Consider the following 25,903-nt stretch of genomic DNA (forward strand, 5'->3'; position numbering starts at 1 on the left):
AGCATGGTCCAACTATCTACTCAATTTGATCGATCATACAAGGCCCGAGCTTACATCAATAAAAGCCACCGATTGAAAGTTCAGATTCAAGTAGTCAAGACTTGCGACCCGAGTTTGTCCCAAAATGTCGTCGGGCTCTCGGACTAGAAGGGGGTTTTACTTTGGGGGAATTTTATGGCGTCAAATTAAACAAGAGAACTTTTTGCTCAATATATATTACAAGGAAATGGTACAATATGTATACAATACACTTAAAAATATATAAAAACAGAGCTATTACGATTGTAGATACAAGATTGTTTGAACTATGAATAATGGAATGGAACTGAAGCACTGAGTTAGGAGCAACGGTTTATGGCAAGAGGTTATTCAACTATAGAACGTTGACCAAAAGCACCCTACGAAACTGACTGCCAAGGAATGAGATTCAACAAAGAGTCATGTCAAAATATAACTCTTGTCTCCGCATCTCATTTCGCTTTTCTAGTACATCATTACAAAGGGTGAGGCTATTCAACTTGTGATAAAACCCTTCAATGCTCACTTGAATGATAACTGACCGTTTTATAGTTGTCCGAGTAATACAAGGATTAATAACTGTATTCAGAAACCACAAAAGAGGGCCATGCCGGAAGAGGGGCGTATCTCGAAATAAACCCTTCATAATTTTTTTTTTTCTTTTCAAACTACTCATGAATTTCAAAACTTTAAGCTCCAGGTTGAAAGAATAGCCTTTGGTCTAAGCAACTGGTACATACAGTTTGTTGAGACACCATGTCGAACTGCCAAATACGATTTTCTCAAAACTCTGTACTTTTTACATGTGCCCTTATTCCGGCATTCCTCAAATCTCACTTATGATACTTAAAAATGTTCTCTCCTATTCATTACTTTTGAGGGAAACAAGCTCATTTCGATGCTTAAAATGTCGACTTAAAAGAAAAGTCCGGGATGATCTCAAGTAATATCATTGATTAGTATTCGAATATAATGTATGAAGGGAAGTCTCCGACATCAAAAATCAAAATATGTATGTGGTTTCTGAATCACCGCTTTTTGTACCTTCATGGACCATGGGATGAGCCTACCAGAGATTGGGCCACATTTTGCAATAAGGAACCACTATTTCTGGCTCATTTTAGAAACAGCATACATATATGCCATTGGTTTCCCTATGCAAAAAAAGTGGTTTTATGGAAGAGCCAGAGATAGTGGTTCGTTATTGCAGAATGCAATCTGATTAAGAATTGGTATACTTGACATTAAAAACGTACGGAAACGCTGATGCTAGTTTGAAAAGGCATGGTTGCTCTGTAGGTCCAAATTAAAGAAATCGGTAAGCATCGAACAGACAAGCATTGAGAGCATGTTGGGGTACAGTGCGACTTAACTCTGGGACCTAAAAATTAATAACAACACAAGGCTTTCACAAAAAAGTTGTTCGCACGTTTGATCTTAGAAGCTAATTAACTTACACGTTAAACACAGGAAAGGATTCGCACATCGCAAGGAAGCTATGGCATGTACTAATTGCTATTTTGCCTTTAGAATAAGATACAGAAAATTAATTGACTAGAGGAATGAAATATTACACATGATAAGTGTAGGAATTCAACTTTTTCTGTTTTAATTCTTCGGGTACGTGTTCCCTCTTTGTTTTCAATACTTAAGAGGGACATTCCTATGTCCCTCTTCAACTGACTAGGGCTGAGCATCGCACATCTTAGGAGACTACTGACGATATGACCTAGTAATCCCTAATTGGACGAAAATTCAAAGGCACGAATTCTCCTACTGAGTATCCTAGTTTGAGTAATTTTACAAGAATAAAATCTACCTCAAATTCAAAACTTGACCGTTACAAAATTATAAAAGCTACTGGCTCTAAAAATAAAAATGATGGAAAAATACTGATGAAATGATTGTTAAAGACTGACTTTTGATCAGATTTTACACCATTTAAATGTCCTGACATGTACCTGAATTGAGGTGAACTTTTAAGATTATGATTTCGATCAACGTAATGCATCAGAGAAAACAATTCAGCTTTACAGCATGTTAAAACACCAATATTTATGACGCTTCTGCCATGATAAAATGTGAAGCTACTCAAAGTTAGACTAAGCTTTCAACTGAAATCGATTCTAAATTTTTCAGCACGAATTGAGATCTTCTGAGCTGGATTTTTGATTAATAGAATAAGTATTTACAATATAAAATATTATAAAAATTGAGTTGGATCTTTCAAACAATACTCTCGAGTGGCTTTGGTCACCTTCTAGTTTAAAGAATTGTTTTCAATACCCATGATTCAACACTTAGGAAACAATTTTTGTTGAGGAGATACATAGAAAAGCAAACAGAAATTTGTAACACATTTTGGAAAAAAAATTTAAGTTACTTAGTGGCTGCTCTAAAATTTTGCTATCATAATTAAAGAGTTTATTCTTAGTTGTTATAATCGTGACACGAAAGGAATCCTATGTTTGAGGTTGGAAAATGTTGATAACGAATAGTAGGTTTTAAATAAAATCAAAATTTAAAAACTCAAAACTTTCCTGCTTACATTAATTATTTCGACCGAATATCATTTTAGATTCACACTCATTAATATTACTGACGATTTTAGCCATAAAAATGCAGCATTTTTAACTCTACTAATGTTTGCCAGTATCGTTCTTTGGCCTCTTGATTTGAATATCCAAGACTCATGAGTCAAGGTAATTGAAAACTACACATCTTGAGTAGACAAACACTTTTTTCCTTGTTTTACTTTGAGAGAAGCGGCTGCACGTAGATCAGTTCTGTTATTCAGCTGCATTGAACAGTTGTGTCCGCCGTTAATCCAATTCTATCTGATAATGGCAAAAAATCTAGAAAAGTGATAACTTTAACCCTCAAAATTTACTTTATTTCCCTCAAACATAAACAGTGTTATTTCCAAAAAAAAGTTCCATTTCGTGAACTGGAGCACGCAATAGTATGTAATCCTGATACGTCATTAAATTCTTTAAAGGGCAAATATTTGAGACTTTATCACGGATAGAGTTCAATGACTTTCATTTTACAGATAATAAAAAAAAAATTAGCACTAGGCCAACACATTTCCTGAGTTTCGCCTTTTGGTTTCCAAGAACTCAAATACCCTTTTGTTCTCCTCTTTTTAGAAAAAAAAAAAAAAACATTATAGCCAATTACAAGATACTTCAGCAAATTTCTTCTTTCTTTCTTCTTCTTTTCCGTTCTTCCATTCGTTCAATTTATTCTTTTCTCTTTCTTCTTTTTTCTTTTTTTCAGCTGATTTCTATTCATACAGCCCTTCCTTGTTTTCTTTGGTCGGGAAAAGTGATTTGGACAACTTGTAAAATTTACTCTGCCGCCTTAAATGCTCAAAATCTTAGCATTTAAAACCTAAACAATTTAACGCAAAACGCACAGAATCGATAGTTACAAACTTAAAAAAGTACAAAATGGAAAGAGCCCTCTGACAGCAAATCAAAACATTTGAGTCTGTTCTTTATTCAAACAGAGCATGAAAATTTTCTTGCGGAAGTTTTGGAAGGAAAATTTAACCTTACGTTTAAAATACCACAGTACAGGACGTTAACAATTTAAAAAACACCAAAAACATTCAACAAAAGTTGAAATTCTATCAACAATAACAAAATTTAAGGGTGCGGATGCAGATTTGTATGTTTGAGTGGCTTTTCCCTGTCCAGCTCGAAAATTACCAATTCATTCAAGGATCGACAGGGAAGTAAATTAATAAATATCATCGATTTCCTTCAGCAAAAAACTTGTAAAAAGTAAATATGACCCCTTGCAGGAATGTTTTAATTTATAAAATTAAAAAAAGGCTAAAAAGTCCAGACACAGATATAGCAATGAAAATTTTGAAAAAATAAACTTTCCGAAGGATTCAGGAATGTACATATAAGGAGACTGAACAAAATAAAGGATTCAGGAAAGACGAGCGCTTTTCTTTTAGGGAATGATACAAAATTGAATTATTATTCTTTTCTTTCATTTAAGTTGATTTGAAATAAATGGACATACTCAACAGATATCCACAACAACATTTCCACAAATTTCAATCGAACCATCAATCATACTGATCTAATAAAGTAAAAATATTGCCATTATTCAACTCCATAGATTCGTTACAACATTAGGACTGACCACAGTGATAAGCTTGTAGAACCAATTTTAAATTGGATGCTTATAAAACTCAAAACAAGAAGTTAATACGGTTAAAATAGGTACCACTAAGTTCCTGAGTACTACAGGTTAAAATACACTATCTTATTCTTGAATTCACTTTAATTTTAAAAATTTGGTGACTTTTTCATCCTATATAAGATAACAAATTGATCTGGAAAATAGCAGTTTTTTAAAACGGAAAGAAGATACTGAATTCATCAGCCATTATTTTTGATTGATGAGATAAGAAAGGAGACAACAATCAACGTATTGTTCTGGAAACATTTTTGAATCAACGTAGCGGAGCAATAGCCTTCTCGAACAACCGTGAAACAAGCGAGGCATAAAATTGGATCTCACATCACATCCATGACATCTGAAAAACTGTCAGATTTTTCTTGAAGAAATCAAATTTCATTTTCTGATGAAGGAGTTCATGACTTTTTCACTTGAATCTGTACGACGGTTTCTTCTTTTCGTTACTGGAGTAAATTAATATTTTTCTCAACGGAGGATCTTTCTGTTTCTATGCTGCAGCAACAAATTGCAGAAATAAGCGGCATGAATATCATTTCATTTATTGACCAAGTCACAAGCGCAAGGCTTGGAACGACCCTTGATCATACAGTCTATTTCGGGAGTTGCATGAGGTATATTCATCCTATTTTTCATGAAAAAACCACCGACAGGGAAGAAAATGCATCATTTCAGAGTCGTTTTTCCTCAATATCATGAGAATCAAATACACGTAATAGAAAAATTCTACTTTTCATGCTGATTAGGATAGGTATCAAAAAATAACCACAGCTAAAGTTTGGAACCAGCACCCTCTTTGAGGTGATCTCCTCTCTATGCTTAGATACTCATGAAACTGTTAAGTAATCTAAAAGGGCAAAATGGTACCTGGCTAAACGAAATTCCGTGCAATTGTTGAATAATACAAAAAATGGAGCGCAGAAAACATACAGTTTTCCATGATTTTGATCAGATAAGGATTCATCTCCTTAGTTCCTTCAATCGGTTATAACTATCTTGCGAGGAAAGAGCAACATCTGAGCATTTGAATATTGCCAAGTTTCCCCCGTAAAATTTACATTTTCAATTTATGTTAAGGATATTATGACCTGTAATTTTCAAACACACAAGATTAAAGTGCAAATGAAAATCTTTGAAAAATTCAAAGAAAAACATTCTTCAGTTTTCCAGAAAATTTGCACTTTATTACGGCGAATTTGGCAATGTGGCAATCGATAGGCATTTTTTTTGGCTCATTGGAGACGGTATGAAAATGCTCACTGCTTAGGTACAGCACTGACGATCCTAACACGAGTGACCAGGCGGTTATCGGAGAATTGCGGCGGTGGAGCAAGGACCTCGGCAACATCCCCACTGGCTGCGCTGTTGGCTGCAACAAACTCCGGAGGTGGTGGAACGACCTCCTCCAGGTCCAGTTCCAATGGAGGTGGTAGCTGAGCCAGGGACACTGCGTTTCGCGTCAACCCAGTCCTCTGCAAACTCACGCGTGGGAGAGTTGACGAGTCGAGAGACGTCGTCATTTCCGCAGACGGACACGGCTCTTGGTCAGAGCTCACACCGCTTGAGGAGTTGTCACCATCTTCAATACTCTGCAGTAGAAAATCGTTCGGGTAGGATTTTGACGAGCGCAATTGTGTTCTTACCTGCAAAAATCAACAATTAAAAAATTGATTGAAAGAAGATAACAGTCGGTAAAAGTCAATATACAACTATGCATAGGAAAGAAAACCTTGAGACTTTATGATACAATTTTCAGGGGGCAATTGTTGTAAAAGGGGACAGAAAAATCAGCATTTGGGTTTTTGATAGCGAATACTCTGCGGTATCATGAAAGAATATCACGCAGTACCAAGCAGTTCAATTCTTTTTAGGTCAACGCAACAATGAGTGAAAAAATGAATTGAAATTTGCACATTTTTAATCTTGAACAAGACATAATAAGATGTTTTAAACAAAACAGTTCGAGCGGTCATGAAATCAGTTTAGTTAGACATTTTTGTGTCAACATTTTTGCCTGCAATTCAATTTTAAGATTTTTGGCACTATGGCCCTTCAGGCTCCTTTTTCTTTGAAGAATCTATAATAGGAAGTTTTGTGATTTTGTTAAAACAATAGGAATGAGTAATGAAAATAGAAGCAAATAATTCACCTAAAAGTTAGAGCACCCTGAAGTATACAAGTTGGTATTCTGTCTTTTGCAAGATTATTTTGTGAATTTTAACTACTGATATTCGTACTATTGCAAATACTTAATCACTTTTTGGGAATTTACCAGACATTTTCAATGATCAGCATTTTTTGTATTCTGCAAGCTCCTCTGCCGCCAATGGATCATGAGACAAGTTAGAAATTTAGGCATTCTGATTTATGATATCTCATCAAAATTTCATGTAGAATACGATTTGTACACCGAAAATTACTGAAAGTAACTCTTGACTAAAATATCAACATTTTTCTATGCATAAATTACAATTTCTCACTTATAGAAAAAACAATAATCTACTTCAGTTAAATGGCTTGCTAAATGTTACCACAACAGTCTCTGTCATATGAAAATATAGCGGCCTCAATCTCAGCGCTTTGGCTCAGCTGTTCCATGTTTTTTACACTTTGAACAACACAAGGGTTGAAAAAACACTACTTGATTGGGGAGCCTTCCAAAACTGTTCTAGTGCGAATTTTGACTCAAGTAGACTCTTTATTTTTCTTGTGAGCGGTAAATGCAAATTTTTTGTGACCAATGCTGAATTTAAACGTTATTATCTTGATTTCAAGTTACGATCAGTTGTTTCCGTTGCGAGAAACGTGTTTTACATGAAATTTTGAAAAGGAAAAATGTATAAGAATGCCTAAATTTGTACCTTGAAGAGTAATCTATTGCCGCTTAATCAAAGCTGTGCTGTAATTGCTTTCTTTTCACTTCGCTCTCGAAATCCATAATTCTCATACCTCTGAAAAACACAGTGAAAGAGTATGCACCTTTTGGATTTCCTCAACACTGAGTGAATGAGGCATGCTGCTGCTGGAGTTGGAGCTGGAATTGCCGCTACCCTCGACTGGTTTTTCCACTTCAGTTTCGTTTTCCGACTCTTCCTCGCTTAAACTGTAATCTGGATTCGGAATTGGGGGTGCTGGTGAGACGGAACGCTTTTTGGAGTTACGGAATACTTTGGCAGTCGTCGCATATTGATTGCCGTTGGGAACCTGATTCTGAGCACATGGCTTATGCACTGAGGTTGACCTCACACTGTGTGATTTCCGTACCTAGAGAGATGAGAAGCCAAAGGTTCGAATTATTTTCTAACATTTTTAAGAGACTTTATTTTATTTCATTAAAAATTAATGGTGTCATATGCTCTCTGTTCTACTGTTGCTTGTACATTTTTTTCTCTTCTTTTTTTTAGCGGTTTACATCTGTTCATAATAAAATAAATAAATAAAATTTTGAGATTTGACGATTTGAGGCGATCACAGAAATTATTAGCTCTGTTTAACAGACATACAAAAAAGAAAAAGAAAAGAAAAATCCAAGACCAGAAAAAATAACCGGTCCAAATAAAGTTTCAATAGTTTGTATTATTTAATTTGGGATTATTGAGGATCCTGATATCATCAATTGATGGCTCCAAAATTAAGACTGCTTGAATTTCTCTCAGAACTTTGAAACCCTTTCTTCTTCCGCTCTGTTTTTTTAAAGTTTCAGACCGTCACAGAATAATTGGATTAAGTCCTTTGGCATTAGCTGTTTAGGGTAACCTATTACTAAACCATGAAACTGAGGCTGAAACCCTGTTCATTTACTGCTTAATTAAAGCCTGTAGGTGGTCATTCATCAAAAGATGCCATCATATAAAATTCTAACCATGTTTTGTGTTGGATATAGTGATGTGATTTTAAAAAGCAAGCATTTACTTGAGGGAAAAAAAGGTCTAACTTCTGACTTATTTCACTTTTTTCCTTTGAAGATTAAGAGCTTTAACTCCACCCTTAGCATAATTTTAGAGGGAGAGTCTTCGGTTGAATCGGAATACTTACAACAATTACAATTTTTGCTTGTTGCCATTGAGATAAGCCTCATTATCAAGTGTATAAAACAAAAACAAAAAAACAAAAAAAATAGAGAGATCAAAAACACAATTCCACTAGTTTTTAGTTACCAATTAATTAAAACATAAAATTAAAATATTACTTGTAACAAAGAGGGGAGAAAACGATTTGGTATTTTAATCACCTGCGGTCGTGCAGAACTTGGAGGAAGTGAGTGTGATCGAAAGCCGACCATTTTAACATCCTCAGGAGATGCGTACAGCTTGGCACTGTTCGTAGGCTTGAAACTTGACATGATACCTTCTTTACCTACTGAAACAAAGAAAACAATACCCTCAGTTAGACATTCCCTTTTCTATGGTACTTTATCTCACAGAGGGGTGAAACTTAGGGGGACAGTTTCTCACTTACAAGTTATTTTTCCCCTTGTCATTTGTCTCTCTTGATACTCTTGTTCTTCATCCGTCGAGCAACAAACGCTTACTTTTAACTTACGGTGTGAGAGGCTCTTTTTTTCAAAAAATAAGTCAAAGTTTCACTATGTAAAACTTAATCATGAGGATGTTCTGTTTACTGTGTCCCTCTTAGCTCTATTCTTCATGAGTTCATTTACGTCTCTCATTGCTGACCTGTCATTCCTAACATCCATTAATATTGTTTTGCTAAAATAATATCGTAAAATAATGAGTAATTTGATTGCCTGTGTTTGAGGGACTCTCTTTATTGATAGTCGGTGAAGAAGTACGTCTCAAATTAAGCATAAAATCCTGACGTAAACCAGCCTTCATAATCATAAGTATTTCAGGTCAGACAGTGTACAATTTTAACGCTTGTCAAATCAAACTGTAAAAAAACTTTAATGTATGCTGATGAAACGTTATTGATGGAAACATACCATTAGTTGAATGTTCAGAAGAAGTGATACTCCCGTAGTCACACTCACTCCCATTTTTGATTTCAACTTTGATTAACTGACCGGGTGGAGGAGGAGGGGGATGGTTGGGAGGTGGTAGCAATGACTGCGATTTCGATGGAATATCTTCTTGACTCCGGTGTGTTCGGGGCGCAAAAGTCGAAACACCGTTCGAAACACCGTTCAGCTTCCCTGTGAGATCAGGTGTGCTGTGGAAATCCCTTTTCAATTCGTTCAAGCCACCAATGCCAGCTATACTGAATCTTACCCGAGAATTTGACTGAAATAACACATGAAATTAGATTAAAATGTGGCGAGAAAATACAGTCATTTCTGACAAAGAAAATGAGAGTATAGTCCACAAAAATTAAAATTAAGTTGTTGAAATGCTCTGCATATATTTTTGGGTCAAAACCTTTCAAAATATTAAATTAAACTGAATTTCTTCTGAATTAACTGAAAATTTCAGTTTGAAATTTTCAGTTTCAGAACATTATTTTAAAAGAAAATTGCTCAAAATTCTACTGTCATGTTTAACCCACAAAGTTGTTGAATTATATTGCAGCTTCAAATCCTTTCTGAACACAACAATAATGATAATGGCTCAAAACTTACTTATCACAACACGAGAGAGAAATTTCTTTTGAAACCTCAACATCCAATTTTTTTACCCAATTCGAGAAAAATTGCTCTGCTGGAAATTTTACTTCGACAGACTACGATCCCTTTTCATTGCACAATCAAATCACATGTAAAAAGAATTGCAAAAAATATTTCTGAATAATAATAAAGTAAAAGCCAAAGTGCAAAACCAATCATCTCTGACCACGATATTACAAACTTCTTGTCACAGTTTATTTTTTCTCTGGAAAACGAGTCGACATAAATGCTTAAAAACTTCTTTGATATTTCTCCTCTATTAGCAAAATGCTGGGAATAATTTTCAAGCTATAAAGGTAGCATGTATATATTCAAAAAAATAAAATTGAAGTGGAGATTTTGAAAAATCCCAATGGAAATACATTTTTCGCAATTTGGCCATCGATATCTACATAGGGAAAAAACAAGTATTGACAGGTTTTATCTCTATCTTATTAATTTGTTGATTCTAATTCTATATACAAATTTCTAGGACAAAATAATTCTACTAGAAGCCTGGAACCATGACTAAAAAATTTACCAGTCAAACTCTCCCCCTTTCATGGATCCTATGGGACCCGTATATCATGCCCCCTTAACCAGCTCAGAATTAGCACCCTTATAGATATCTAATCCTCAGAGAAACAAATCTCATTCTAAAAATATCAAAAAGTAAACTAAAATTTATTAAGAGTTAACTTACTTTTCCTTTGCTACGTTTCATTTCAGCGACACTTGCATATACCCGAGGTGTTCTAAGAGAGGATGTTGGTGAGGGTGGCCTTGGAATTCCATTCTGTTTCAAAACATAAGAAAAAATGTAAAAAATAGAAGAATAGAAGATGATTAAATAAATTACATTTATGCAAAAAGTAAACATTTTATTTTCCTGGTAAAAATCTAGATGCTAACCAGAACTTCAGAGGGAAGAAACAAGAGAATCACATCCTGCAACGCCATTTGAATGCCCCAAAGAACATATTTATGATCCAAAACTGATGTTGTCGCTCATCGTATCTATGTTCTCAAAACATCTGAATTATCGAAGCTGTAAATCATTAGCCAAAGTGTGAAACCACGTATCTCCATTGAGGTGTTTCAAAATTGCCACTACTTCTTTAATATTTTGAAGGGAAACAAGCCAACTTTGTAGCTTGAAATTTATACAGAATATTCTGCTGACAGAGAGTAAAATTCAACAAAGTTTTCAAGAAATTATGCTGCCCAGTTTTCCAAAGAAAAAAATAGAGTATGACAGGAAGTTTGCTATGTCGCAAACGGAGCTACATGGTTTCACACTTTGGCCATTGAAATGCAGGTATGTTAAACAAATGTTTATCCTGAGCAAGTTTATTTTCACAGTAAGTCAGGCTTAGCCCTCACTCTTGCTTCCTCCCAAATTGTATCGAAAATCCATTTTTCAATCAAGAATCTTCGCCCTAAAAACGGACAAAATGGCCCCTTTCAAAATTGATTGGAAAATATTAAAAAATAATTGGCAGTCTCAGCCTGTTCTCATGATAATAAGGAAATATTATGCTTTCAGACTGCCATGACGGTCATCTCTTAGACATTGAAAGTTCATAGGGTTGTACTCATAGTTGTTTCTTAAATGATAAGGCTTCGTTAACCTATGCAATTCTTGTCGCTTGAAGAGGCCTTAATGTTTAAAGAGCAACTATACATACAACCTTTATACCAGTGGCGTAGCATGCTTGGCGATGCATCAATTATTCTGTTGATTAAAGCTACGGAAAAGGATCGATAAATAGGGTGTTTGCAACAAACAATTTAATAATCGATTCTTTACCATAGCTTCAAATGGGGAGATATTGATAATTGATTATTCATGCCTTGTCACTGCTTTACACATCATTGAAATAAGAGAAAAGACACAAAAATAATAGTAGAAATAAACAGGAAAACTTACAGCATAGACTGAGGTGACCATCATACTCGTTTGGCCGATATCACTCTGCTGTCTCTGGAAAAGCTCCTCTAACTCAACAGCGGTTATTCTCCCTGAAGTTGGCCGATTTCGAATGGAAATCGTTCGAATTTGATTCTCTAGGTTTTTCTCCTTTTCGTCCTTCCTGATGTCCTCTACAAAACAAGAAAGAACACTATATTAATTAAATTGATCAGGTTCATAAAGGAAGCTCTGCTAAATTATCCTTTTGATTGTTTTCACTGATGCTGGTAACATTGAAAATGTTTCACTGATACTGGCAACATTTATAATGTACTTTTCAGTGTTCCATTATGTTTGTCGCATTGCCAATATGACCTGCTTAACTGTAACTTTCTACAGAATGATTGGAGAGATTCATTGAAGTTAGGTCCTTGCATGAAAGACTCGCTTTTAGCAAAATCTTAGGAGTGACGAATAAATTCTGGTTTTCTTTGAACTCCTGTACTGCCATCCTCTGGAAAAACGCGTGTCAAATTTCCCCACGAAATATTTATTTATACTAATATAAAGTAGAGAATGTGAGTGCCCTACAAGAAAAAGGTGGTACCTATATTTTTAGAACTGTGAATGAACGAAAACTAGTCAAGGTAAATTTTTTAATAACGTACCAAATATCATTGATTTTGCTCTTGCTTTGCCTATGCTTAGAGTGGTTTTTGGATTCCGACGAGGAGGTAAAGGTGCTGCAGTAGAACGACCTGCAAAAGAAAGCAAAGAAAATGAAAACTTGAGTCCACTAATTTTACAGGTACGCCCAAAAATTCTATGGCATGAACGCAAAAACGTAATATAAGAGGAATTAATTTTTCCATGAACATCTACCGGTTTGAAAAATTGATGATTAAGAAGATATTGAAAATTTGATAAAACGGAAACGCTAGTCTATGAAACACAGGTTTGATTTTTCACAAAATTCGTTTTTCAGGGTTGTTAAGTGTTGGAATCCTGTGTTCAACTGAGCAGGAATGTTCAACTGGAATGTTCAACGGAGGAATAATTATTTTACGATTGATTACTTTTCGTTCTCATGAAAAGTTCACCTAGATGGACAGGTGACTCTTCCCTTGACGTCTAGAAAAATACAGTATTTCCGTTAATCACTTAGCTACTGCAAAAAACTGTTAATTAGTCATTTAAATTTATTGATAATGAATTGATTTTCTCTAAAAAAGCACTTACCTAATGTCGCAAAGTTATTGAGTTTCCGCGGCAGGGTCGCATACTGACGCGGATTAGGAGTTATTTCCGAAAGTGTTGCTGCTGATTTAGAGCTAGGAATGGCACCCAATGACACGACTGTCATCGAAACCAAGTCACCGGAACTTCTAATTAGTTCTACGACTCGTTCGTGGGAAGCTGCAGAAACATCCTCTCCATTTATCTGAAGAAACAATAAAAATCAGAAATATTTGAATTACAAATTAAATACATGCATAGGTGCACACTTAATTATACCTTGAAACGATGAATTTATCAAGATGAGTAATAACTATGGTTAAAACCAAATATATATTGAAAAAATTGGTTCCAAATATACATTGAAAAAACAGTTTTTTATCACTTTAGGTGCTTTTAAATCTTTTTTAAACTACAATTTTAGGTTTTTTCTTTGTAAGTGACAAATTTTTGCAGCAAAAGTTGCATTTTTTGACATGAATCAATTTTTTGCCGCAAAAGTTGCATTTTCTGACATGAATGAGACTGCTATGGTATTCTTCTTCTTTTTTTTTTTTGGGGGGGGGGGGGTGGAGGGTATGCAACAATTGTTTCCACCTCAAGTTGCATTTTCTGTTGACATGGATGACAGGAAAGACAATAAAAAATTATTGAATTAAATATTTAATTTAATGAGCCAGTTTTATTCTCTTGAAAAAGCTTTGTGCACTAAAATTTCAGGTGAGATTTACGTTTTCTGATAGAATGTGTTTGCGCTAATTGAGTGTGAAATTGGACAAGAAGAAAAGAGATTGACCGATCGATTTTATTACATGCAATCTACTTGAATCACCCAATAGTAGAAACTTCTTGGGTTTTTATTTTCCAGTTTTTCTAAGGAAATATCGCCTGTGGGATTCAATACTCACAGCTATGAGGTAGTCGCCTTTTTTGAGACCAGCTAGGTCAGCTACACCTCCCTTGTCAACGTCATCGAGGTACTGGAGTGCTGGACAACGATCCGACGGCTCGAGCTCCATCAGAGGGGACGTGGCTTTCGCTCCCCGCAAGACAAAGCCAAACCCACGCCTCGCTCGGTGCAGTACAACGGTTCGTGGTTCTGCTGGTAACCTGCCGCAACAAAAAGGCTCTTAGATGGACAAAAAAGGATACCGATGGCCATACATGAAACCATACATTGTAATTGCACAGGATCAAAGGAATTAATTCCTCAAAGGAAAACAGGCAAACTTCATAGCTTGAAATTTTTACCAATTTTTTTTTTTTAATGCAGAGGAAAATCATGAAAACTTCAGAAAGATTAAGCTGATTTACCTCTCAAAAAAAATTAGTACGGCGGAAAAATTGCAACAAAGCAAACAGCTACATCTTTTTTAATTCAGCCATCGCACTGATACTAAAATATGTACATGGTCTTCAAAAATAGTAGACAAAAATGAGGAGGAGAATTCTTTGTCACAGGATCATACATTTTTAAAAGTAAAGACACACAACTAAAAACTTCTACAAAGCTTCTACAAGTTTCTTTTTTTGATTTGTAAAAACACGCTTTTTGAAATAATTTAAATTTTCAATACAAACTTTAAATTACAGCAATATATAAGCTTTTAAAAGAGCACTGCTAATGTATCTTTTTTTTTCGGGAATATAACTTCATAGTTGGCATTAAGAATCCATAGTTTGAAATTTAATGGGTTTCCTGAGAGTTTCTTTTCATGACTTGAACTGAGCCAACAGTTGATGTTAAAGTTATTCTCCGTTTTAAGGAAGCGTGGCAAAGGTGCTTTCAGGCGATATGCATAACTTTCTCTTTTAAGTAAAGAATCAAAAAGGAACGTAATAATCCGTACTATTTTTTGTGACATGGTTACAAATTACAGCAATAGATGAGCGTTTAAAAGAGCACTGCTAATGTATCTTTTTTCTCGAGAATATAACTTCATAGTTGGCATTAAGAATCCATAGTTTGAAATTTAATGGATTTCCTGAGAGTTTCTTTCCATGACTTGAAAAACAGAGCCAACAGTTGATGTTAAAATTATTCTCCGTTTTAGGGAAGAGTGACGAAGGTGCTTTTAGGCGATATGTATAACTTTCTCTTCTAAGTAAAGAATCAAGAAGGAACGTAATAATGCGTACTGTTTTTTGTGGCGTGGTGCGGTGGCAAAGTGCTTATTGACTACTGACTCCCGGCGTCCTGAGACTCTCGGGTGAATGTTGATGGTAGCGGTGGTTGGCTGCGTTCCTCTCATTTCTTGGACGCAATGTGCTGGAAACAGCCCAGATGTTGGATTTCCCTGAATGTTTCCTTCCAAGAGGCCACAGTCTGTTGCTCCTGTCACTGCATTAAAAAAAGCACAGGATGAGAAAAAAATATAAACAATAGAAAATAAAGAGACAAGAAAAAAAAGAGATGAAAAAGAGAAGAAAATTTGACAATCAACGGGAAAAGGGCTTTTTGTTTCCTGTTGCAAATTTTTTAGAGTGCAGTTTTTTAAGTGTATAATTTTCAAATTTAAGTAGAGTTTGGTAAAATTTTAAAGATTTTTAAAAGTTTAGACTATATTTAAAACTTTTAACAGGGTGTCTAGTTTTTTTCATTTTGGAAAATTCTGATGAAAACTTGATTTTTCCTAATTTTTGACTGCTAAATCCTGATTTCCTAATTTTTCCAAATCCTGATTTTTTGCGAAGAAAAATTGGGGAATATAACTTCACAAAAATAGCTTGATAAAAAAATCCGATCGGACGGCCGACTTTTCTCAAATCCTGATTTTACAACCGATTTTTCCTCAAATCCTGATGAAATCGGGATTAAATTCTGATTGACCTCAAATCTTGATAGAATAGGGAAAATCGGGAAAATCCTGATGCTAGACACCCTATTCAAGTCATTGCCTTTGTTATTTCTACAAAAAATCATCTTCAGGAGGCAATTTGAATCTTAAATACTTTCTCATCTTGTGCAACCACCAATCCACCTGTCTATTAGGACATACAATCTTACCTTCTATAAGGTCTCCTTGAGCGACTGACAGGTGTCCAGGTTGTGTTGCTGTGTAGTTCTCGGTACAAACAACCACAGTACCAGGTAAACTAATCGATACGGTCGTATCGCTGTTTGATGTGCCAACTCCTGAGCTATCACTGATTATGTCACTTGTGTCACCCATGCTTTTGTCTGGGAACAAATAAGAGAGGGAATAATTATTCATAAATAAATCAATATTAAATTCATGATTTCAATTAAAGAAATGCATTAATGCGACACTGGTTACAGGGTTTCCAACAAAGGAAGCAAATTGGTGCTTTGAAATTTCTTATGGAACACACCATACATGAATTTTTCAAAATCAAATTAAATTAAAACAGTATTAAAACAATCTGATGGTTCACTTTTATAAAAGTTTAAAATTATACAAAAACTTCAGTCATGTAACTGCTACTTTGAATTAAATTTCTACAATATACGACAGTTTCCTCATAGACAGAGTGTTAAAAGAGAAAAAGAGGTGAAATCACAGGGAAAACAATTTTTCAATGCTGAAAATTTAAAAAAAAAATACTCTGACTGAGACAGACGAAAAAAATGATTTACAAGAATCAAATAATATTAAGCTCTTGCATCCTGTACCTGGCTTCAATTAATCAAAATACTGAAACATAATGGAGAGATTTGCACGGTGAAAAAATTACTAAAATGCAGCACGAAAAAAACAGATTTTGACGCTATGAATAGAGCAGGTATTTTCTAACACACAAAAGTCTGAAAGATGAGATTTTGACGAAAAAATTAAGATGACTGTTATTTGACGAGAGAACTAAAAACATCAGTTTTAAATTCATTAGATGCTGATTAATAAATAAATTTTACATCCATAAGTTTGAAATCTACGAATGGATTTGACTTGAAACAGAAAAGGAAAATTCCTTGAATAACCTTTTGCATTTAAAGAAATAATAATTTGAAGAGTAATTGCTAGAAAGGGATTAAAAATACTGACAGGCAACAGGCATTCATTCAAGCCTAAAGCTTCAACTATGGAACATTTAAAAAGCAAAATATTTTTTTTAAAGCCGTTATGCAACCTACATAAAGATAAAAATTTAAACTATAGCTTCACAAAAGATTCCAACAATATTGTTTGATTGAGGATACCTAGTGCAAAATAGGATCAGTAAAAATGCCAAAAAATGAGCTAGAAGGTTCGACAGTCATTCTCTTTAATTAGAAGAAAAAAAAGTGACGCTGGAACATGAGATGATACATACATAGAATGGCTTGAATATTTGAGCATGCTGCGATACAAAAGAGCCAACAATAGTTAACCGAAAAACTATGGGAATAATTTTATTTCAGGGGAGAGATACCACATTTTCTGCAGCTTTGATACATTTAGCAAACATGCACCCTTCTTGTCATGGAAATGAAAACTGAGTACCAGACCAGTAGACTTAGTAAGAAATAAATCACTCTAATACATGTTTTCTTATGAAATTGTCTTGTAAAATAGGTATGCAACACCAGTCGACAATAATATTTTATACTGCAATAACTTCAGTTTTGTTTGATATTTTTGAAATTTCTTGAGCCAATGTATAAGAAAGATTCCTTTAAGCCGCAGTACTGATACGCAATGTTGGTTTTTTTGAGCTTAAATACCTTTTTCCACAATTGGTACTAGAGAGTTATCAAAAGGCTGATTTGCTAAATGAATCAAAAATTAGTTTATTTGTGATAGAGAAGTAGAGACGGATAACCACAACCAATGTCATCCTAGGTATGTAAAATCCATAAGGTAAAAGGCACCTTAAAATTTTGTAAGATGGAAGAATTTGACCCGGGAAAAAAGCATGCTTTGGATCCATGACTAAAAACAAATATGAATTTTATATTTTGTGCTTTTTCAGCATTCGTTAAAAAGCCTGGTCCAACTTCAGTGGAAATAAAACCACCTGTAGCAGGGTAAGATAAAAGTAGAGATACGAAGAAATTAGAGAAGAAGGTAGCCATATTGCAATATTTCTGGTCAGTTTCTTGGATATATTCCAGGCATTGAAAATCTTTAAACTCTCTGACAAAAAAATCTTGCCATTTACTTTGTTGATAAAACATAAATTTGTGCTGCAAACACTCCTAAGTTTCTCAAATTTTAAATACTTTACCTATAGCCTTGCCTGCTACACTGATCAAACCAGATAATTGATCCAAATTGTTTGAGAGCTTTAAGATTTGTATTTTCCTGAAAAGATGACTCACTTGAGGACTATTGATTCACTGATTTGCGCGCAGTTATGTTCAAGTGTCTCCGTTGAGTTTGATATTCTAATTACCTGTGACGTAGCTTGCAGTGTCTTCCGTCTTGTTGGTCGACGCCGAGCTAGAGCTGGCTTCGCTAAGACTCGACGAGGCCGAGCTGAAGAAGGGTCCCATGGACGATCGATTTGAGGGGGACGGCGATGGAGGGAACTCCAGGAAGGGCTCCCCCCCATTGAGCCCTCCGCGAATTATACAACTGCGCCGCCGCGGATTGTACCTTGGAGGCTCCCGGAATGGGACTGAAAACAAATTCAATGAAAAGAAAATCGAAACCAAAAAAACAACATAAGCGAAAACCCAATAAAAAACTGAGAAATTAAAAGAAATTGGGAAAGCTCAATCTTGTTTGCCGTTGGGGGATCTAAAATCAATTTAATGAAATTCTGGAGTGCTTGAGTTTTCTTGAAACCTTCTACTGTGGTTTATTTTTCCTTGCCCTTTAATCTCGTTCTCTCCTTTTGAGTAAAAAAGCATTCTCATTCAGTATATACTGTGAATGCCAATATGTAAGAAATTTTACAAGTAAAGTAAATAAATGAGAAGGAATCGGGGCAGCTCAATTTTGTTCAGGTATATTACGATCAGTTGAATAAAATTCTTGAGTGCTTGAGTTTTCTTAAAACCTTCCGCTGTGCAAAATGGTTGTTCTTTCTCACTCTTTCTCACTTTTTCTCTCTTCTTCTGAATGAAAAGACATTCTTGTTCAGTAGGTATATGCTGTGAATGTGAAAGTGCTGAAAATTTTACAGGTAAAATGAATAGAGCTATTTTAGGGGGAAAATCCAATTTTACGATTGAATGGAGATCGTATACAAATTTTTTTCTGAAAATTATGTGAAGGGTTTATTTTATTTTATTTTATTCTCTTTTGCTCAAACCAGCATCAACAAAAGATCTTTAAAATATTAAAAAACACAGTTTCTGTAATTCCGAATGATATTTTCTGTACACTTTAGGTCCTCTCTTGTCTTCTAACATTATGTGTATTTTCCACAAGAGCATAAGTGAGAGACACATTACAGCTGAGACATACATCCTTGTCTGCTTTTATGTGCTTAGAAACTTACAGAAATTTAACCAAAAGTAAAGACACTCTGCAAAACTCAAACTCTTCTCAATTATTCTAGTCAAACCAATCAGACGAAAAATCAAACATAAATTTTGGTTTAAGAGCAGGAAAAAAAAACACTATGGCTATGAAAAGAAGACATGAACAGAGGGAAAAAAGGATCCAAACAGAAACTTGAAAATTGAAAGATGAAACTCAAACGACAGTAAAATGAAGAGAAAAAATAAATGTTTGAACCATTGATTTTTTGTGGCTTATCTTGAAAGGGGAAAGTAAAAAATAAATCCGGGCCAAATTAATTTTGTTTTAAGCGACCGAGCTATGGAAGTTTATGACAGTCAGAGGTAACAAATAAAAATGGTCTGATAAAACCAAGAACCGAGGGAAGAACTCAAATGACTTAAAAGAAAAAATAGCCAAATGATCAAACTAAACATTTTTGCTCCCTGTACCCAAGGTAAAACCAGGTTTACTAAAGGCTCCACAAAGATAGCAATATTTAGCCCCCCCCCCCCCCCCCCCAAGAAAAAAAAATTGGAGAAACATTGTAAAAATGCAAAATTGTGGGGAAAAAACACAAATTTTAATTTCTTGTTTTGTTATGCTCTTCCTACTGGGTGCCCCTTAAGCCAACTGGACCCTCTTCAGCTGTGCCCATACTGCTATTCTAGCATAGCAACGTAAGATAATTTTTCAAGGGTAGAAAACGAAGAGATCTGAAATATATTCTACCAATGCAGCAATCGCACACTAACGGCAAATAACAGACTACACAAATCATGCACTACATTTTGCTTTCTACAACTACACCAAAGAACATCTAAACGCAGGCAAAAAATTTGAACGATACACGTAGTGACAATCTATACTAAAATTTATCTGGCGATAATTTCCGACATGATAAAGCTGTTGGTAATTAAGACTATGATAGATGTAACTTTTTTTAATTTTTCAGACAACTCATGCATCTTTAACGATAAATTGGTTCCTGCCATGCAGAGACAGTGAATCTGCAGCTGTCATTTCTTTGAGGTTCGCTTTCTTCCCTAGTTTATGCAGAAAGTGGCTGAGCAAAAACTCTGATGACAATATGCAAACATGCTTTGCTATTCTTGATTCTGAATTTATTCATTAAATATCAATCATTCGATGCAAAAAAGGGTATGAAATAGGAAAATAATTTGTTATAAAACCTGAGGAATGTATCGAAATTAATAGCTGTGTTAACACAAGACAACTTTATTTTAATTGAGGTGTGAGTTTGAAATTGAGGTTCCCATTTTGACATAGTGTTAGTGAACAACACAGGAATCGAACCGCTATCAGTTCGTACTTTCAATTTTGCTATAAACTAAGCATCACAGGCCAGAGGTGGGTTTCCCTACTTTGTGATTGAAATTTGGCTCTGACAGCACTTTGCACAAACTGACTTGAGATGAATTAAAAAAATTTGTGGGTAGATATGCTCGCTCACTTCTCAAAGGATCAAATTTCTGCAGGTGTCATTTTGATTTTGACTTATAGCTTATTTTATCTTGCTAGCAGGACAGAATGATTTTAAAAATTGACTGCTAATGGTGCATACATGATAGAAATGACTGAATTTTGATTGTTATAATTGAATTTGATTTAATTTTTATAATTTTTTTTCTTTTAAATGGAAGACAACAGTGAATTTTTTAAGGAAAATACACATCATTTTCAGGAATATTTGTCAACAAAATAATCATATAAAGTACCATAATTTTATTGGAAAAAGCATAAGAGATCTAGGTCTGTAAAGCACAATCATAAATGGTGCAGAATTGGGAAAAAGCGATTTGCGAAGAGACTTTGATTACAGGGCTTGAATAACTAGAATAAATGGAAACTGTAATATCAAACTCACAATTTATTTAACCTCCAATTTTGAGCCTTGCATAAACATAACTATTATGAATTTTAGTTAAAAACAATGATTTATTTATAACTAGACTGGCCAGTAACAGCATTCATTGTAACTCACTCTTACGTGGAGGTTCTGTTTGTCAAGGGACTTACCAACATTCTCCGGGCGATGGTTCTGAATGATTTCAGCTAACTCTAGGTTACCAGCAATAACAGCCACTTGGTACGCTGTTTGATTTGCGAAGTTTAGCGCCTCTTTGTGGCACCCACGGAAGAGTAGTAACCTAGCGCAAGATTCTTGGTTGTTCACTGCACAGACGTGAAGTGGTGTGTTGCCGGATGCGTTTTGAGCGTTCATGTCTGCACCATAGAAGAGGAGATGTTCTAAGTGTTGCACTAGTCCATTTCGACAAGCCTTGAAAATGGAAAAAAGGGATCGAAATTAAACAAATGACGCAGGAATGAAAGGTTTAACTCAACTACATCTAAAATCAACAATTTTATTGATGTTGAAAGTGCTTTGTACGAGACGAAACATAGTTGATAAAGATAATTGTATGCAAACCTCGTCGCAAATTTTTCACCGATCAATTCATTCATTAACCAGCGCATGTTCCATATAAATAGTGTCTGAATTTTCTCTCAAAACTCGAAGAAAATTTCCAACTATTTTGAGTGAAACTTAGGAATGTTAGAATGCAATTAAGCTTTACTGACTCCATCCCTTTCCTTTAATTCATGGTGTTCCTTGTCATGTTAATGTTATGCTTATGTTGTATGTTCCTTGAATATGTTAAAAACCCTGATTTTTCCCTGATTTTCAGGAGCTCATTCCCTGTTAAGAGTGAAGTTATCTCCCACTTTCCCAGAAATTTCTTGGGAAAAACTATTTGATTCCATGAAATTCCAGACATAAATATCGATTTTTTTCTTCTCTTATTTCTCTCTTTCATACGATTCTGTGGCGCACATTCAAATGTTCAATTCCAAAAGTGTTCCTGATTTTCTTATTATCTGTTCCATGAAGCTACCTCATTATTCTGATGATTTGGAGATTCAAATATGTCTTTCAAGATGTCAATAATAGCGGCTAAGTTTGAAAACAAAACAGTCCCTAGGCAGTTGAAGAGGAGATTCCTGGTTTTTGGAGCAGATTCCCTGATTTTAAGCTGATTTTCCCTGAAATTTTTCATTCCCTGATGAATCTAGGTTTTCCTTGATCCTAGACACCATGCTTTGGTTCCCTACAGAGTCAAAACTGAAAAGACGATGACTTATTTTTCTTTTCTTCTTTCTTTTTCTTTTTAATTCCTCTCATTTTTTTATTGAATTCAATATTTATTCTTACTTTTTTCCATTGCCAATTTCTTTTATTATTTCATTTCAAATTTTACTAATTCATTCCTTTTTTTATAATTTTCTTCTTCTTCTTTCCTGCGTTTAATTAATGTATATTATATTTGTGTCTTATTCTAGTTTTAATTTGAGCCACTGTATACTAATTTTATTAATTTTTTTTCTTTGTATTTGTATCATTTGCGTTTATTTTTACATCTGATCCAGCAGAATGATTGGATATTTCAATTTGCCACGGGCAGAATAACGTTGTTTTTTTTTTATGCTTTACCTTTTGAAATAAATATATCTTGTCTTATCTTCAGAACTTACCTGGTGAACCTCTTGCCAGCCCTGCAAATCTTGAGCACCGATCATTGAGCGGTCATGAAGGAGGCCACCACAGATAAGGGGGTCTGTGGCATGGGTGACGGCCAGGTAGAGCGGGGTCAGGCCTTTGCTATCACGATAGTTAGGCGAGGCTCCTAACTCAAGTAGTGTGGTCACCGCCTCTAAGCTGTTGTGTTCTACAGCCCTGTGCATCGCAGTTGAGCCATCCTTTGTCCGGTAATCGAGCAATGCACCACCGTTCACCAACGCCATCAGCACTTTCCCCGGTTTCTTGATTCCAGTCGCGTACGTCAAAGGTGTTTCTGCAGGAGTAAATGTACTTGGTTTAAGAAAGAGACACAGTGGTGAAGAAATAAGTAGGAATAGAGGAAGAATGTTTTTTTTAATATATTATAATGTTGCATATTTCATCTATTTATAACTACATCTCTTTTTCGTAGTGACTAATAATGATAATTAGGCCTAGATGCCTTTGAATACTTATATTCCATATAAGTAATAATTGGTGGTACATCAGTATAGATATTATTAATTGTGTGTAATACAAAGTATTCAGAGGCATCTAGGCTTAATTATTATTATTCGACACATTTTTCTAAAATAATTGTATAGCAATTGAGATTTTTAGTTCTGGGGTGTCTCCTAAAATTTCATTTTAGATTTTCTTCATGTGTTTCTGATATTTTAAATGAATTGCCTGATTTTATGAACAAATAAATCAAGACTCATTCAATTTTACAAGCCAACATACTTTAATGAAATGGACGTATTTCTGTTAAACGGAACTAAGCGCCAAATTGAGTTCCTTTTGAGGATTTTAGAATCCGAGATAGCACGTTCTGTCAAACGGAACTAAGCGCCATGGAAAAGCATTGCAAGTATAGGACGGAACGAGTATCGAGTTCCGCATCACCCGCCAATCGAAGCTCCCTTCTCTCTTCCTCCCCCTATGGCGCTTAGTTACGTTTAATAGAAATACGTCCCAATATGTCAAATGTTTCTTTTTGCACGAACTAAACTGCATGTAGTTGAAAAATGCTTGACGCACTCGGAATTTCCTGACCCATGACCGATTTTCCCGATATTTTCTAGATTTTTCCTGATGACTTATGAATTCCTGATCGTAACCAGCTTTTACTGACAGTAGACACCCTGAGTTCATAGAAGCATGCCGCACAAAAATTCATACAGACGACTCAAGAGTCAGGTTTGAATTAAATAATCATATAACAAACAGTCTTCTCAGCAGAAAAATTCCCTCCATTTGACTAAACTTTAATATTGTAGCAAGGAAAATATAAGGCTGATGGCAAATTAACATGGTGGAAAATCTGTGCGAAACCATCCTTTCTACAGAAAAAAAACATTAATTCTGAAGCAAACGTCTAGTTACTTTACTGTGGGATTTACTTTGAACTGAAGTAAAAAAAAGGGAATACGTCAAGTTTTGGTTCAAATGAGTTATGAGAAGTTTTGAGCTTCAATAGCAGCACATTTCCTCCTGCCAAAAATTCAAAGTTAAGAAAAAATATTTTAAAAATGAAAAAGGCGTTGAAATTTATCTCCTGGTCTCATGAAGGAATAACACTCTCTAAACCCCTTTCCTTAAATTTTGAAAAATTTTGTCCCATCCTGTAGAATCGGTTTTTTTCTTCTTTTTTTTTTGAGAAAAGAGATGAATTAAGATTGTTTGATGGTACTGAATATAACATTTTCCTTTGATCTTGATTATTTATTTTTAAAATAAGACGCCAAAAAAATACTAAGTGAAGTCATATTTCTAGTGCGAAAAATATCCGAAATTACAAGATTGTAAAGAAAAACTATTCATTGGACGAAATCATAACAAAATATTAAGGCGGCTGAAAAATAAAAATTACCTCCACTTTCTGTGCAATGGAAATTTGGGTCTAGTCCTTTGGAACACATTTTAGTGATTTTCTCTACTTGTCCATTGGCTACATAGTCTAATAAGCGTCTGAAGTTTGTTCGTGTGTGTAGGGCCTTAAGCTGCTTTTCATCCAAATTCAGCATTTTGTAGACCCGTCGCTTGTATTTTAGCTGAAAAAAAACACACAAAATCAGAATGGCAAGGAATGCTTGACCATAATTTTCTTTGCGCAAAAATTCCATAAAATATATGGATGACCAAGTGCAAAACCACGTATCTTCGCTGCGGTGTTTCAAAATTTTCGCTCCCAATTCATTTTCCGGAGGAAGATGCGTCAACTTCACACCTCGAAAATTATACGGAATATTCTGCTACCAGAAAAGTCAAATCCACGGAAGTTTTCGCGTAATTACGCTGACCAGTTTTCCAAATAAAAAGTACGTATGAAAGGAAGTCTGCAAAGTGCAACGTCGCAAGCGGAGATACGTGGTTGCAAAATTTGGCCATCTATGTAAAAAATGTAACTAGAAAATCCAAACAATGATTTACTTGAACTTGTGGTGGTTCACGACATTACTGTGTGTAGATTTTGGAACACAATGTGTTCGTTCCGTAGCGACTTTAACGCTGCATAGCATAATGAAAAACAATCGATTTACGGAAACATGTAGTCATGGAGGAAGACCCTCTGATCCTCCTCCCCTGCAAGATGTACCTTCGTCAAACTAGATACAAAAATAGATGAGCATAAGTGGACCGAGTTCATCAGAAAGGAACCAACCCAGGAGATCAACGTGAGATCAATAGATCATGGTTTTCAACGTGTTTCATACGGTGGTTTTCATTTCGCCTTCTACTGCGTCCGCAGCAATTGCTGTTACGAATATGTTGTGCGTGCTGATCTCAAGTGATTACATATCTGACTCTTCGAAGGCGTTTAATGTGCGATAGTAGAGCACCCTGTTGAGAACAACATAAGTAAGTGAATGAATCGATTACTCCCAACTTCGTTCGTTCTCCGACAGATTGGGCTACTTGAGCACAAAAAACGCCTTCAGAGAGTCGAG

General features: G+C 35.1%; 1 protein-coding gene across 4 annotated transcripts in view; it reads right to left on the bottom strand.

Moving 5' to 3' along the window:
- Window positions 1-199: 199 nt before the first annotated feature.
- Window positions 200-25,903, bottom strand: part of Prosap (SH3 and multiple ankyrin repeat domains prosap) — a 324,904-nt gene continuing 299,200 nt past the window's right edge. For 2 of the 4 annotated variants that reach the window (XM_019041265.2, XM_019041266.2), the window contains 15 exons: window positions 24,826-25,006; window positions 22,928-23,247; window positions 21,413-21,674; window positions 18,318-18,542; window positions 15,991-16,164; window positions 15,123-15,324; window positions 13,892-14,093; window positions 12,987-13,188; window positions 12,416-12,505; window positions 11,766-11,938; window positions 10,539-10,631; window positions 9,179-9,476; window positions 8,468-8,595; window positions 7,216-7,500; window positions 200-5,879 (listed from right to left, as the gene is read on the bottom strand). In XM_019041265.2, the coding sequence (XP_018896810.2) occupies window positions 5,493-5,879; window positions 7,216-7,500; window positions 8,468-8,595; window positions 9,179-9,476; window positions 10,539-10,631; window positions 11,766-11,938; window positions 12,416-12,505; window positions 12,987-13,188; window positions 13,892-14,093; window positions 15,123-15,324; window positions 15,991-16,164; window positions 18,318-18,542; window positions 21,413-21,674; window positions 22,928-23,247; window positions 24,826-25,006 (3,222 nt within the window). In that variant the 3' untranslated portion in view covers window positions 200-5,492. The remainder of the gene's footprint in view (window positions 5,880-7,215; window positions 7,501-8,467; window positions 8,596-9,178; window positions 9,477-10,538; window positions 10,632-11,765; window positions 11,939-12,415; window positions 12,506-12,986; window positions 13,189-13,891; window positions 14,094-15,122; window positions 15,325-15,990; window positions 16,165-18,317; window positions 18,543-21,412; window positions 21,675-22,927; window positions 23,248-24,825; window positions 25,007-25,903) is intronic. The other 2 variants (XM_019041268.2, XM_019041269.2) reach the window with 2 other exon arrangements.

The sequence above is a fragment of the Bemisia tabaci genome, chromosome 9, assembly GCF_918797505.1.
Source record: "Bemisia tabaci chromosome 9, PGI_BMITA_v3".
Classification (NCBI taxonomy): Eukaryota; Metazoa; Arthropoda; class Insecta; order Hemiptera; family Aleyrodidae; genus Bemisia; species Bemisia tabaci.